We start from the raw sequence: 15761 nt of genomic DNA on the forward strand, positions 1-15761 counted from the left end.
TGGTCGCCGCATCTCAAAAAAGATATAATTGCGATGGAGAAAGTACAGAGAAGGGCAACCAAAATGATATGGTTGCCCTCTCTGTACTTTCCTATGAGGAAAGGCTGAAGGAGTTTGGGTACTCGCCAGTTCTCGTGACCTGGTTTGGCCTCTGTTGGAAACAGGATGCTGGGCTTGATGGACCCTTGGTCTGACCCAGCATGGCAATTTCTTATGTTCTTATGTAAATATTTTCTCCTATTTGTCTTAAATGTGTTACCTAGTAACTTCATTGCATGTCCTCTAGTCTTTGTACTTCTTGAAAGAGTAAACAACCGATTCATTTTTATCCAATCCACTCCATTCATTATTTTATAGACCTCTATCATATCTCCCCTCTGCCATCTCTTCTCCATGCTGAAGAGCCGTAACCTCTTTAGCCTTTCCTCATAGGGAAATTGTTCCACCCCCATTATCATTTTGGTTGCCATTCTCTGTACCTTTTCTAATTCTGCTTTATCCTTTATGAGATGCGGTGACCAGAACTGCATACAATACTCAAAGTGCAGTTCCTTCACGGAGCAATATAGAGTTATTTTGATATTCTCTGTTTTATTCTTCATTCCTTTCCTAATAATTCCTAGCAATCTATTTGCTTTATTGGCAGACACAGCTGCATACTGAGCAGAAGATTTCTACATATTATTCACAATGACACCTAGATCCTTTTCCTAATTGGTGACTCTTAATGTGGACCCTTGCATTGTGTAGCTATATTTTAAATTGCTATTCCCTATGTGCATCACTTTGCACTTGTCCACATGAAATGTCATCTGCCATTTCCATGCCCCATCTCCCAGTCTTGCAAAGTCATCTTGCAATTTCTCAAAATCCTCTAAAATAAACAGTGCACATTAATCGAAACAAAACTAAAAACATGAACGCATATTCCTATCTCTTATCTGTATCTGTACAGAGTTGTGTACTATATATCTGGCAGCACTATATAAACAATTAGTAATAGAAGTAGCAGTTTTAAGGATACCATTTCTACATAATTTCAAAGATGAATTAGAAACATCCAAAAATTCTCATACAAAGCTAAATCTAGAACTAGACAGCTACAGAGCTGAAGCTAAGATATGGAAACTATTCAGATATTTCCCATTGATCCCAAATTGCAGAAGGACTTTTGTAGGTCTGACTTTAACTAATTACAATCACATTTAACTGACAAAAGCACAGTGCTTTCCCCAAATTCATTTGGAGGAGTCCAGGAGAATTGTACAATTCTGTTGTTGTTCTGCATGGAAAGCAGTAAGAACAGTCTTTAATTGGTTTCATTCTTTCAGCTTTTCTCTAAAAGGAATAGAGATGAACCAGATATCCCTTCAAAGTTTGCTATAGTAATATCAAGAACCAAATGTACTAAAGGCTTTTTCCCTTTTCCTGTCTATGGGGAAAAGGCTTTGTTTAGATGGTCCCAAATTTCCATTAGAGCTCATGAGAAAGGACAATTTCTTTTGTAAACACTGCAAAAGATATTTTACTCAGTAGCATAAGAAATAGTCATATGTCAAATGTGCTTTAACACTTTCCTATAACAGATTTTACATAAGCGTCACAAGAAGTGTCGCTTATTGTGTGGCAGGTATTAATGGTCGATACTAAGAACATGAGATGTGCCAAACTGGGTAAGACCAATTGTCCATCAAGCCCAGGATCCTGTCTCCAGCAATAACCAATCTGGGTTATTACGAAGTAGTCAGCAGATCCCCAAAACTAGATCAAAATTCCTTGTTTTTCATTCCCAGGGATAAGTGGTGGGTTTCCCTGAGTCCACTTGGCTAATAACTGTTTATGGGCTTTTCTTCCCGTAACTTGTCCAAACCCTTTTTCAAACCAGCTATGCTAGATGCCTTGACCACATCCTCTGGCAATAAATTGCACAGCTTATTAGTGCATTGGAGAAAGTATTTTTTTTATTCAATTTGTTTTCAATCTGCTACCTGCTAATTTTGAGGAGTGTCCCCTATTTCTACTGCTATTTGAAAGGATAAATAACCATTCCCTATGTAACTGTTCCACCACACTCAGTTTTATAAACCTCTTTTCAGTGGTTTCTTCTCCAAGCTGAAAAACCCTAATCTGTTTAACCTTTCTTCATAACAGAGACATTCCATCCCCTTTATCATTTTTGTTGCCCTTCCTTGTACCTTTTCCAGTTCCACTATATCTTTCATGAGATGGGGCAACCAGAGCTGCACACAGCACTCAAGGTGCAGTCACACCACAGATCGAAGCAGAGCCATTCCCTCTGAATAATTCCGAACATTGTATTCGCTTTTTTTTTTAAAACTGCTGCCTCAAACAGAGCAGAGAATTTCAACTTTTTGTCCAAAGAATTTTGGTTTCCATGTTAGTCCACTCGAAATGTATTGTCCACAATGACAGCTCCAAATTTGTGTATCTATAGTTAGGATTACTTTTCTCTCTGTGCACCACTATGCCTTTGCCCATGCTGAATTTCATCTGCCATTTGGATGCCCAGTTCCCCAGTATGACAAGGTCCTTGTGCAGTTCCTGACAGTCTGCTAGCGTTTTAACTATTTTGCTAAACCCAGCTTTAATTAGTCTATCTGACACTTACTCGCCCACCTATACAGAGCACTCTAGAGACTTAATTAAGATTTTTAGGGGACTTATTCATAAAGACAGCACAAAAGCTTCCAGGTCTGGAACACAAATCTTATCATTGGGAGTATTTATAATTTTAAAGTAGACAATGGATCAGAGGAAAATTCATGCACTAATTAAAAAGAGCTATAAAAGGTACAGGCATTGGCCTCAGCCTTATTGATTTGAGATCAGTGGGATAAACTATTTTCCTACAGACATGATAGAAAGGAGGAATCCTTAAAAAAAAAAAGAGAGTACAGTTTCAGACGCTTACTTGGGACCTATGCATGTAGGTTGGCTGAGTGTGCTAAAGTGGAATTATCAGCCACCTAAAATGACACTCATAAGTTAATAACACATATAAGCTTGACTGCATGAAAAAAAGCATTTTGGGGGAATGGGGCACTTGTAGTCGGCATGCCAATAACTCATGCAACTTTATGGTGTCATTCTGAAATTGGCAAAATTATGGAGGTCAGTATTCAGTAAGCCATTTAGTGGACAAGTTACCTAGGTAAGGTTAGCCTGATAATTTGCTCTGAATATTCAACGGGATAAATACCCCACTAAATATCCCCAATTAAACTTAGCCGGCTAACCTTAACTGGATAAGTTTAAACATAACCGGACATTCTTTTGAATATCGCCAGTTATGTCTAAAGTTATGCGGCTCTGTGTGGCCGGATAACTTTACACTTAAATTGGCTATATTCCTTTGAATGCAGCCAGTAAGCAGAGTTTTATGGAAAAAAAAGTAAACAGAAATCTTGGGGCGGCAGGCCCAAATCTATCCCTACCTCCCTCTCCATCTGAACTCCAAAGGGCCTGCAAGGCCAAACTTGCCGCCTCCTCCTCAAAGAACTCTGCTTTCAGCTTTAAAAAAAATACATCGGGGCTGCGAGTCCATGCCATTTATTCCCCTCCCCCACCCTTGCTCCCACTTCCTGTATTTTAAATGTTAAGATCTTGTGTCTAGATTCCCCCCCCCCCACACACACACACACACCATAACCGCCCTAACCCTTTCCCTAATACTCTAAAATACCACTCCCTCCTAATGACACTAGGCAAACGTATGAAACCAATACACGATGATAACGTAACACTGAACCGGAACTTGTATAGACTAACCTACGAACTAAATTAATAAGAAAAATAATATCTATGTTAACAACCATATGAACCTTTTGGAAACTCTGTTAAACATCGAAACTTTGTAAACCGTTGTGATGGCAAAACCGAACGCCGGTATATAAAACTCGATAAATAAATAAATAAATAAATTAGAATCTGATGCGTTCTATAGTAAGGCAGGAAAGCAGTGCTATTTGCCTCACTTACAAATAGAGTGCCCCTTTCAGCAACAAAGGATTTAGGCCTCCTTTCCAAATATCTTGGCAGTGTTAATTTTGGAGCTGTCAGTTTGTGAATAAGCCCTTATAGTATCTTACTTAGTTGTATTCCAGGGAACCTTTTATATTCCTTCAGATTTGTAATAGCTCTTTAAAGGGGCATTTCAGCATAGCCAACTCCAAAAAAACATAATTAAAATGGCACCCTCCCCCTCAAACGTATAGTGTTTAAACACACTGAGGCCGATATTCAAAGCGGAAACTATCTGGCTAAGTGGTGCCACTGAATATTGTAAAATTGGGACCCAAATGCTTTGAGATAAATTAATATACATGGTATGTGCACTATTATGCATAGGCCAGAGAGCATCATGTAACATCAAATTTAAAATATCCAACTAAGTTTTTAGCTGGATAAATCAGGGGGTCGAGAAACAGGTGGATCGAGGAGGAGTCAAGTTGGCCGGATATGTTGATATATTAAAATTTATTAATCACCTCCCTGATTTAATCTAAATCACTCAAAGTTAAGCAGCCAACCTGATATTCAGAGTTAGCCAGTTGAAGTATCCGGCCAAGTCTGGTTGGGCCCCAAGCCTGTCCTAAAGTTAGCCGGTTTAACTTTAAGATAGCCGAGTATATTCAGTGGCGCAGCTGCACCTCTGAACATAGAGTGCTAGCAAGCCGGATGAGCTTATCTTATCTTCAAAATGAGATCTGGGGTTTGGCACGTACCAGGAGAGCCCTTGTTACATTCCCTAGCAGTGCTTCAGTCCCTAGCTCAGCCGGTCAGCCTTCCAATTTGCTCAGTGGTAGTTAGAGGACAGACAGGTGTTGCGCACCTGAGGAGCACCTGAAAGAGGGAGGAAATGACCTCCAGGGTTCCACACCACTTTACTTAAGTATTATATGTCTACAGAGAGGAAGGGCGAGAGGGCATTTTCAGCTCAACTGGCTTTTGCAGTGTCTTAAAATACCATGCACATTTTTGTAAAATGTATATATATATTTTTTAATTATTTTAATTTTATTCCCCTGGTACCGTAGAAGCATAGAAAATGTCAGCAGATAAAGGCCATAAAGCCTATTCAGTCCACCCATCTCCATCTCCCATCCCATTTATCGCAGACTTTACTTGATCCTTGGCTTTTTCAATTTTTTCCCCCACCCCCGATGGGGTGAAGTTAGTGGTTAAAGTTTATATAGAAACATAGAAACATAGAAATGACGGCAGAAGAAGACCAAACGGCCCATCCAGTCTGCCCAGCAAGCTTCACATTTTTTCTCACACTTATCTGTTTCTCTTAGCTCTTTGGTTCTATTTCCCTTCCACCCCCACCATTAATGTAGAGAGCAGTGATGGAGCTGCAACCAAGTGAAATATCAAGCTTGATTAGTTACGGGTAGTAGGGGAAGTAACTGCCGCAATAAGCAAGCTACACCCATGCTTATTTGTTTTACCCAGACTGTGTTATTCAGCCCTTATTGGTTGTTTTTCTTCTCCCCTGCTGTTGAAGCAGGGAGCTATGCTGGATATGCTTGTAGTATCAGATTTTCTTCTCCCCTGCCGTTGAAGCAGGATATGCATTGAAAGTGAAGTATCAGGCTTATTTGGTTTGGGGTAGTAACCGCCGTAACAAGCCAGCTACTCCCCGCTTTGTGAGTGCGAATCCTTTTTTCTTCTCCCCTGCTGTTGAAGCAGAGAGCTATGCTGGATATGCGTGAAGTATCAGTTTTTCTTCTCCCCTGCCGTTGAAGCAGAGAGCTATGCTGGATATGCGTGAAGTATCAGTTTTTCTTCTCCCCTGCCGTTGAAGCAGAGAGCTATGCTGGATATGCGTGAAGTATCAGTTTTTCTTCTCCCCTGCTGTTGAAGCAGGGAGCTATGCTGGATATGCGTGAAGTATCAGGTTTTCTTCTCCCCTGCCGTTGAAGCAGAGAGCTATGCTGGATATGCATTGAAAGTGAAGTATCAGGCTTATTTGGTTTGGGGTAGTAACCGCCGTAACAAGATTTGTTTGTGAGAGATTCTCCTACTTAGTCATGACCATCACTGAGAATCTAAGTAGGTAAAAGCACTGCAGTGCTGATCCATGTCAGAACACTGTGCGGGCATCACGTTGATACATAATTGGGGGCAATTTTCAAACAGCCCCATAGCTACAAATGTGCAGGCTCATTTTCAAAGAGAAAACTGGTTAGCCCAAAGTACTTGAGCTAAAAGCACCTGTGTACTTTGCAGTTGCTCTCTATGTGGGCAGCCGAGGGCATGGGGGAGGGCTATTGGAGGAGATGCAAAATTACACATGTGCTTTTGAAAATTCCATGCACACATGCCATTTTCCTCCGCAAACCTAAAAACACCCTCAGAGAAAGCCTCTTAATCTGGACAAACGTCCACGCCCTGCGGAAACCCACATCCGCTTTTATCTGGGTGGAGTTAATTAATCTCTGTTTACCCACGTATATGGCTTTGAAAATTGCTCTCCCCAAAGCTTTCTCCTCTTCTGCTGACTGATTGTTCACTGTTAATGGTGACAGACATTTGACTTTATAGCCATACGCACCTTATCAGTGATCTGTAAAACCCAGGTGCCTGCGGGATTTTCTCCCCAGGTGTGAACAGACATAAAGTCCCAGTTTTTGAAGCCCTTGTCTGAGGCATCTCTTTCTCTTTCAGCCAGGAGGACAGTGTTAGTCCCTGCAAAAGAATATGAAGGGTAGGTTGATTTGTACTTATCCAGTCAGACTTAGCTTACATCTTTCCTTTGCTAGGTCAAGACAAGTTACATTTCAGGCACAGTAGGTATTATTATTGAAATAGCTTCCTTCTATGTTCTATTTACATATTGCCTTTTTGGCACTAGGAAACACATTTTAACAGTAATAGAAAAGGATAATAATATATATGCAGAATATTTAGATTTCCTAAATTACAGAAGTAAAAAAAAAATGACGAGAAGACATCTTTTCTACCTGTCTTATACGGACTTAGCTAATCATAGTCTGGGTCATGTTCTGCATGGAGAAACTTACTGCTAAAAAAATGAAATATTATGAATAATTTCTAAAATGTTTGGCTGTTCCTCTTACAAACATCTGGAACAGGCCGATCCACCCTCTCTCCCCCAGATCCCAGCTTCTTCCTTTCTTCTGCCTTCTCTTTCCACTTAATTTTTTCCCCTCAGGACAATGTTGGCTGCCGCCTTTCAGCTTATTTTACCCATCTCTTTTCTATTTCCTCGTCTGTTTTAAGAACTGAAAATACACCAAAGAAAGTATACGTAGACTGATGTATGTAAGTATAATTCCTAGCTTATTCCTGTAAGACTATGGGGAATTTTGTTACAATTCACTACACGTCACTTGTGTACCTCTGGCCTCCAGTAACCCATCCCAAGGGCTACCTGACCCATTTGCACTAATATTGCAATTGGGGCAGGTAACATTTGGGCTAATGGAGGTTAAGGGGTGTTCAGTAGCTCACCCCCAAATTTTATCTGCCCTAATAGCACTATATTTGTGCCCAAGCATCTGCGTTCACTATCCTACACTATTGTATCTTACTTGATGCAGTTCTATTGTTGCTGCTATCCCATACCGTAATGCTCTGTTGTAATTCACTTTGAGCTCTTGTGATGGAAAAGTGTGTAATAAAAAAACAACGATGATGATGATGATTATACTTCTGGTTAAATCTATGGCAGGTATTCCACTCTATAGCTTTTTGATTTAATAAAATCTTCATTCAAGTAAAAAAACCAAACAAAAAACTCCCAAAAGGAACTCATTTGAGCATAAGAACATAAGAAAATGCCATACTGGGTCAGACCAAGGGTCCATCAAGCCCAGCATCCTGTTTCCAACAGTGGCCAATCCAGGCCATAAGAACCTGGCAAGTACCCAAAAACTAAGTCTATTCCATGTAACCATTGCTAATGGCAGTGGCTATTCTCTAAGTGAACTTAATAGCAGGTAATGGACTTCTCCTCCAAGAACTTATCCAATCCTTTTTTAAACACAGCTATACTAACTGCACGAACCACATTCTCTGGCAACAAAATAAGAATGATATAATGTAAGAACATACTAGTTAGTTAATGGTGGCCTAATTAGGAGTGCTTAGCAGCTGTAGGGAGAATAGCAAGATGCTTTTTTTGTTGGGTTTTTTTTTTTTTTTACAAGAGTCCTGAGGTCAAGCAAAGGGCAGCATTGGAATGGCTCAAAGGACGGCAGTGTCCTGCTTCCTTAACCACAATAAATCACTGAAGTACCTGGCCTATATGTTGGGAGGGAGAAGAAAATAGGGAAAATACTGCAGATTAAGCACAAGGTCTTCTTACTGGCAGTGTAGGAAAGCAGGCGTGCCCCTCCTGAAGTTGGGTCACTGGGCCTGTAGCAGGAGCTCGAGGGTGGCCCTCCCTAGTAAGCTTTTCAGCGTAGGATCTTAATGTGTCTCCTTTCCCCAGACACAAGACATGAGACATAGGCACATTCTAGCCTCTTTATTCTCTCCTAGAGTCCAAACATCTGGACCACCACAGAGAGGAAATGAGGTTAGGGTTGGAAAAAGCCAGATGGGATTTGTAGTTTTCAGGCATTCTGAGCCAGCTGAAGCTGGTTAAGGATAATTGCAGCTGGACTTAAAAAAGCCAAACTGCTAGAAAAAGATGGAGAATAAAAAGGCCAGAACAATATCAAGCAGGGGGAGGAGCCCTGAGTGTGGCACAGTCTCTACTTAAAGGGAGCTGGAGGCACCCATCTGAGAAGGAAGCTTGATAACGGGGCAAATTAGGAAAGTGAGGCTGCTTTTCACTGAACTTATATTTGCATCTTGTCTGTTTGGAATGCATGTTGACCTAATCCACTGAATTTAATAGTGATCTGTGAAGTTTGGACTCTAGGAGAGAATAAAGAGGCTAGAATGTGCCTATGTGTCATGTCTTGTGCCTGGGGAAAGGAGACACATTAAGATCCTACCCTGAAAAGCTTACTAGGGAGGGCCACCTATTTATTGTTTTATTTATTTATTTAGGTTTTTTTATATTCTGCTTTTCGGCACTTCAAAGTGTACATCAAAGCGGATTACATTCAGGTACTGCAGGTATTTCCCTATCCCCACAGGGCTTACGATCTAATTTTGTACCTGAGGCAATGGAGGGTAAAGTGACTTGCCCAAGGTCACAAGGGGCGACAGTGGGAGTCAGCAGAGACAGTGAATTAAGGTGCTACATTATAAAGGAAGTTAAACAGAAGAGAACAGAACATTGCCTAACTGAATTCAAACAGTTCTCGGCCTCCTAATAACTACATGTGTTAAATGCCCATGCTATACCTGATGGAGAGGTGAGAGAAATATGAAGGTCTCCTCGACGGGAGTATTCAATTGTTGCTTCAACTTGCACGTGCTCCAAAGATTTAATGTAATTATCTTGGCCTTCACAAGCTTTTGTGGGAATTTCGATGATAAGCTGTCCTCCTGACCTTAACTGCCTAGAATAATTATAAGGAAAAAGCAATTTAGTCCTGTTCCCATCTACATTTTGGAGTGTTACAACACCTTCATCTTTCAGCCACAATAATGCATGCTGTTAGTTGTGCCTTTTCCATAGTGTGGCTACTTAAAAAAAAAAAATGAATACCGGTACAAAACAGGTGTTATATTTGTGATTGTGGCAAGTGCATGCTAAATAGTAGGTGGAGAAAAACACAACATGCTGTGATGTGCCTCCATTTACATGCACATACATGCTCATTTTAGCATGTATTTGCTAATGTCTTCTGATCCTGGTTTAATATGCGTGCTAAGCTGTATTGCATAACATGCTATTTTTGGCACAAGAAAAATAATCTTACCATGCATGCTAAGGTTTATTGCATAGACCCCTTATGAGGCTACTGTATATTGTAATAAGGCTAATCTGTGTCATGCTACAAAGCCCTGCCAATCCCAAATACCTCTCTTTATATTATTTATTAGCTTATTCACCACTATTGGGCATACCAAGGCCAACATTTTCAAATGGAATGGTGTTTAATATATCTGGCTGACCTACTCAAATATTCATTACCATCTCCTTTTCAACTTTTAACTAGATAAATCAAGCTCAAGCTCCATGTTTAAGCAAACTTCAGATAATGAAAAAATTCATGCACAAGAATTGATCTCCCCAGGATAGAGTCTGCTGTCTAGCACAGTGACGCGAACTCCAGTCCTCGTGTGCCAGAAACAGGCCAGATTTTCAGGATATCTACAATGAATATGCATGAGAAAGATTTGCATACACTGCCTCCATTCATTTATAGCCACTTTTCCATTCCTAAAGGATTGCCCAAAGCAGCTTAGCTAATAATACAATTTATAATGCTAAACAAAATATGCAACAATTATAAAAACATATAAGAAAATAAAAAATCATAGCATCTAGCAGGTCTCATTTCCTACCTTCAGTAGCGACTACACTGACTTCATCACAATAAAATGATGCAACAAAAAGTAAACAAATAAGCAATCTTGCTTAAAAATACAAAGACATCATAAAGTGTATGCACTTTAAAAACAATCTGTCTTTACCGGTGTTTTCTGCAATGGTCAGATTGATATTGCATTCTTCAGTTTTTGGCTTGCTGTGCACCACACAGCTGTTTCCTGTGAACAACGTGATGCTGATACCAATGCTGTATTCTTGCAAGCAGAAGGTGGCTGTTGCACTGGACTACACAGTTACTGTTAGTAATAAGGCATCCAAGCACATGGCATGGAGTAACCCGGGTCTTATCCCTGGTCCTGGTGCCATCACTACTGGGGGAAAGACTTTTGCCATAACACTTCTGCAATGGTGCCAGTCACGTGGTCCAGCTGCCACTGCATTGACTCCTTTCCAAGTGCTGGCATGTCTTGCTGACACACCAGGCACTCTGGTGACCTCTGCTCTGATGTACCCTGTGATTGTCTCTCATGAGATGCATTGTCAAAGTGGCCTGTGTTCACTTTTTGTATTATCTTCAAGGAGAGGGTGGCTTGGGATGAGTGAGTCACAGTTGCCCCGGTTACACAGCATTAATACCAGCAACACAGAGTTTACAGGAAGCAGAGCCGTGCAGCACCTGGCAGGGAAGGATGAGAAGAATAGCAGCACTTTTTGCTGCTCATGGTATAAACGGAGCCAGAAGCAGCTAAGAGTGGGAGGCCATCAGATGAAGAGGGTGACAAATAATTTGTAAGTAAACATTATTAGCAACATCTTGGGGGGAGGGGCCTCAGCCCCGTATCTTTTTAAGTGAATTCAACATCTTGGGGCCTTTCCTCCTTTAATTGAAAGAACACATAATTCTATCACGTTAATGCCACTTCAAACAATATTTGGGCATCTCAAACACAGTCATGGTCCTTGATAGGTTGAAGCTACATTAGCCAGCTTTACCAGTCTTTATTTTTTAAGGGCTAGAATCAGGCAAAGGTCGGATTCAGGAACAAATGAACGCAAACCAACTATCTTTTCTGTTATAAGGATTCTTTCTTTCTCTTGGCCTTTCTGCAAGGTCTGGCAGCTTCCTGTTTCCAAAGTATATAACCTAAATCTGATTTGGGCATGCGAGATACAAGAAGACAGAAGTTTATCAATAGCTATTTGCTCAACAAAATTGCAATGCACTTTTGTGCAAATTCATATAATACCTTGGCTGATAGGCAGTGTCTTTCACAATGCATTCTTTCTTTTCTGGGACTCCCTTCCAGGTCTCAGGATTTGCTAAGTCCACGAGTGCTTTGGCATTCAGCAAGCCAAACCCAAATCTACTATTCACCATCAATCCTGCTCCATTTTTCTTCCATTCTGGATTGTTGGCCAGCGGGTCATACTCGGATGTCCAGACCACCAGGTGTTGGAGATCCCGCCATGTTAGATTAGGGCTGGTGAGAAAAGTCTGGTTTATTAATAATGCACTGCCATACACTTAAGTTATTTTTTAACACAATGCGTTCTTAATGAGAAGTCACCTATTAAATGAAAATCAGAGCGCTAATATTTTACTCATGAGAATAAATCTTCCATATATAAGAAATATTTCACTGAATTGCAAGTCTTATCTGCAGGACATATTTTTACTCTAGAGGAAAGCTGTAAAGGCTTTGAAAATTAACGCAGGTTTTGGGTTTTTTTTTTGGGGGGGTGCTTAATTAATTTATTTTTGCCCAGCAGTTTCCTTATACTCGTGGGACTTCCTCCTGAATCTGAATTAGCCTCCATGCCAGAAGCCTTCATTTGCAACTACCTAAGATTTCCCCCCTTATTTTTATTATCCACCTAATCCAGCTATTGTAGTGACAGTCCTTGGCCAGGAGCCACAGACCACAGTTCCCGCCTGAACCCGATATGTGTACACTCTAACAAGTAAATTTTAAAAGGCCCGCGTGCGTAAAATTCGGGAGATACACACGTGGCCGGGCCCTGCACGTGCTGCGCGTATTTTTGAAAGGGCCCGGCCACACATGTAACTCCCGAATCGCAGCAAAGTGCTGGGCTTACTAAAAGGGGTGTTCGAGGGGGTGGGATGGGGGCCAGCCAGGACAGCCACCATTAGGGCCTGTCCCGGGGAAGCATGCTTCTGCTCCGGAGGAGTAGTAAGTATGAAAACAGAAAAATAGGGGATAGTTAGGTTTAGTTTAGGGGTCATGGAAGAGAGGGGAAAAGGGAGGGCAGACTGGGAGGGAAATGGGCATAGGCCCAATCACGTCACTGCGCATACTTTACAAAATTCCCCCTCCCTGTGTATGAGTTGCGGGCCATCCGCACATGCATGCACAGATGTTAAAATCCGTCGAGCATGTGCGCGCGGATATTGTATTTTATAACATGCACACGCCGACGCGCACATGTTATAAAATGATCGCGTCCATGTCTGCGTGCCGGGAACCGCGCGCACATGGACGCACGCGTATTGGTTTGAAAATCTACCTTTAAGTCTGTCCACTAGGTGCCACTGTTGAGTGATGGCAGAGACTCCCTCCCCTTCCTGCTCCCCCCCCCAGAATCTGTAAATGCCGCCTCTGAAGCATCCAAAGCCCCAACTGGCTGTGGAAGCTGAAGCTGAGCATAGGAACTAACTTTGGGGTTTTCCTCATGGCACCACACAGCACTGCTGCTGAGCAGCTCCACAGGCCCAATAGTTTGTCAAAAATATTTTCTCTCTCAGCTCAGCAATTTAATATAGCATACATTTTCTTTTTAATCTACAGTGAGCTACAAATTGAAGTTAATGCTGTATGGATGAGCTCATGTTGGTACAGTTTAGCAGCAAAAGGCTAAGGTTTCCAGGCATGGTTTCGCAAGTGAAACATTTTTAAAGAATAATAACAGCTACACAAAGCAGAAGAGGCTAAATGAAGGAAGCACTATTGCCTCCCCCATCAAAAGAAAATGCCATTTTTTTCAAAGCAAATTCCCTTTATTCAAACTGTGCAGATTAGCACAGATAACCATTATACGATGGTTCCAGATCACTAGGGACAGGATATATACCAGGTCTGGTTTTGCTCTGTTGCCTCTACAGTCTTATATCCTGCTTTTCTCAGAGAACTTGGCATTATAAATACATCCATAGAAGCAAAGAAGCAAAACAATGACTAGCTTAGCCTGTTTCCAGTTCCTGGTGTCATCTATTAAACACGTGCACAGGGCCTTTCTGGGTTTCTAAAAGCCTTTCAAGAAAGGAGCAAGTGCTAGCACGGAAGTGACATGCATAGGCTCTGTATCCCCTCACCTGGTTTCTGCAGGTCAGAGTGCAGGGGGAGAATTGATCACCCAAACTGAATTAAGAACATAAGAACCTGCCAAACTGGGTCAGACCAAAGATCTATCAAGCCCAGCATCCTGTTTCCAACAGTGGCCATTCCAGGCCATAAGAACCTGACAAGTACCCAAAAACTAAGTCTATTCCATGTTACTGTTACTAGTAATAGCAGTGGCTATTTTCTAAATATTAATTACATGACATCTTTTTTCAGGATAAAACCAACCCTGAGTAAATCCCATGGGGTTTCATTACAGTGGGGATGCGTGAAATCATTCATCCTGGTGGTAAACCAGATCAATTTAAGCCTGGTTCACTTTCTGTAGAAAAATGATTCACATCATTTTTTATTAACAATACCCAGGATGTGGCCAACCCTGCTGAGGATCAGCAGATACTTCTTGCATGTTTTGCCAATTTGTTTGACTTTTTTTTTTTTTCTACTGATCAGCATTAGATTTTGCCGCAAATTGCAGCTTTATGTGGACCACAAGCAAATCTGTAAGTTGTAGACTTTGTGGAATGTCCATGGATTTATTGATGAGCAGTGCTTTTCAATGTTTTGTATGTTTCTGTTGTATAATTTTATGCATGTTTTAAGTAAACCGCTTTGAGCTGTGGAAATTCGCGGCATAGAAATGTTTTAAGTAAAAAAAAACCCAAAACATCTTTTAACAGGTTTGCTCAGCCTTATTTTTATAGCACTCTCTCATAGCCAGCAAATGTAAGTAAAATCATGTCAGCAGCAAAGAGACCTCTAGCCAGTGTTGATGCTTTTTGTACCCTAATAAATGTAAGAGATCAAAGCTGTGAGACGAAAGATTCAATGCTCCTAGATAGAGAACACGCTTATAACCTGGGTTTAATAGATGGCTCCTTGTCACCAGGGACAGGCCTGGTTTTTTCTGTCACATCCAGTGATTTCCAGTTTCAATTTTTCTAAGAAAAAAACGGCCGCAAGTTCATGACTTTGATGGCATGAATTGAAAATCAGAAAAGCAAGACAGCCTCCTCCCCCTTTCAAAAGTAACAATCAAAATGGGATCACTAACACTGCTAGTGCAAGCATTCTGACAGTACATCAAGATAAAATGTGGGAAAAGATCCCAAAGAAAAAAAAAAAGAAAAAATAGAAAGGTGAAAAATGAAGAATCCTCAGAAAATACCTCTGTATCAAAGGTACTCCACCCAGTCCTCAAGGATCAACCTGCAAGTCTGGTTTTCAGGATATCTACAATGAAGATACATGAGAGAGATTTGCATGTACAGCCTCCTCTGTATACAAATCTATCTCATGCATATTGATTGTGGACATCTTCAAAAACCAGACTGAGCATACAGGGTACTCCAGGACAGGCTTGAGAAACACCGGTCTAGATAACAGCACAATTTTGCTTAAACTAGACACAATTTAAATCATGTCCCTGAAAACTAATCTGAAAGATATTCGGAAAGTGACTGTGAATGTGAAAAGGCAAATTATAAATCCTCTAAGGCTGCTGCTTTCAATAACTCCTGCGATGCAAATGAAAAAAAGAAAACATTTAAATGAATGATTCTGAACCTGACCAATGGGCTCCACCTGGCCAGTCTGGTTTTCAGGATAATCACAACTATATATATATATATATATATATATATATATATATATACATATTCAAATATATTGCATATACATTCATTCTGGCTATCCTGAAAACCAGATTAGTTGAACTGAGACCCACCGATTTAAATCAAAATATAATATAAATATCTAGCCCACATGGGGAAAGAATAATAACATAACTTTTTAAAAACAATTCATTCAGCAGATAGGCCAAGCCAAATCACGATGACTGTTCTTCATGTTCTATTTTCACATTTTATTCCCGCAATGAAATTGATGTTTAAGGTTTTTGAAAGGTCCCAACTACTTAGCCACACCCGCTGTCACAGAGCAAGGTACATCATGCTGCTACT

At 40.8% G+C, this 15761-nt stretch overlaps 1 protein-coding gene across 1 annotated transcript in view; it reads right to left on the reverse strand.

The window, feature by feature from the left end:
- PCSK1 (proprotein convertase subtilisin/kexin type 1) overlaps positions 1-15761 on the reverse strand; it is a 166663-nt gene that overhangs the window by 25062 nt on the left and 125840 nt on the right. Inside the window, exons 10-12 of the mRNA XM_029618534.1 lie at positions 11689-11922; positions 9346-9503; positions 6578-6711 (exon numbers count right to left, since the gene is read on the reverse strand). Of these exons, the coding sequence (XP_029474394.1) occupies positions 6578-6711; positions 9346-9503; positions 11689-11922 (526 nt within the window). The remainder of the gene's footprint in view (positions 1-6577; positions 6712-9345; positions 9504-11688; positions 11923-15761) is intronic.

This window comes from Rhinatrema bivittatum, chromosome 1 (assembly GCF_901001135.1).
Source record: "Rhinatrema bivittatum chromosome 1, aRhiBiv1.1, whole genome shotgun sequence".
Classification (NCBI taxonomy): Eukaryota; Metazoa; Chordata; class Amphibia; order Gymnophiona; family Rhinatrematidae; genus Rhinatrema; species Rhinatrema bivittatum.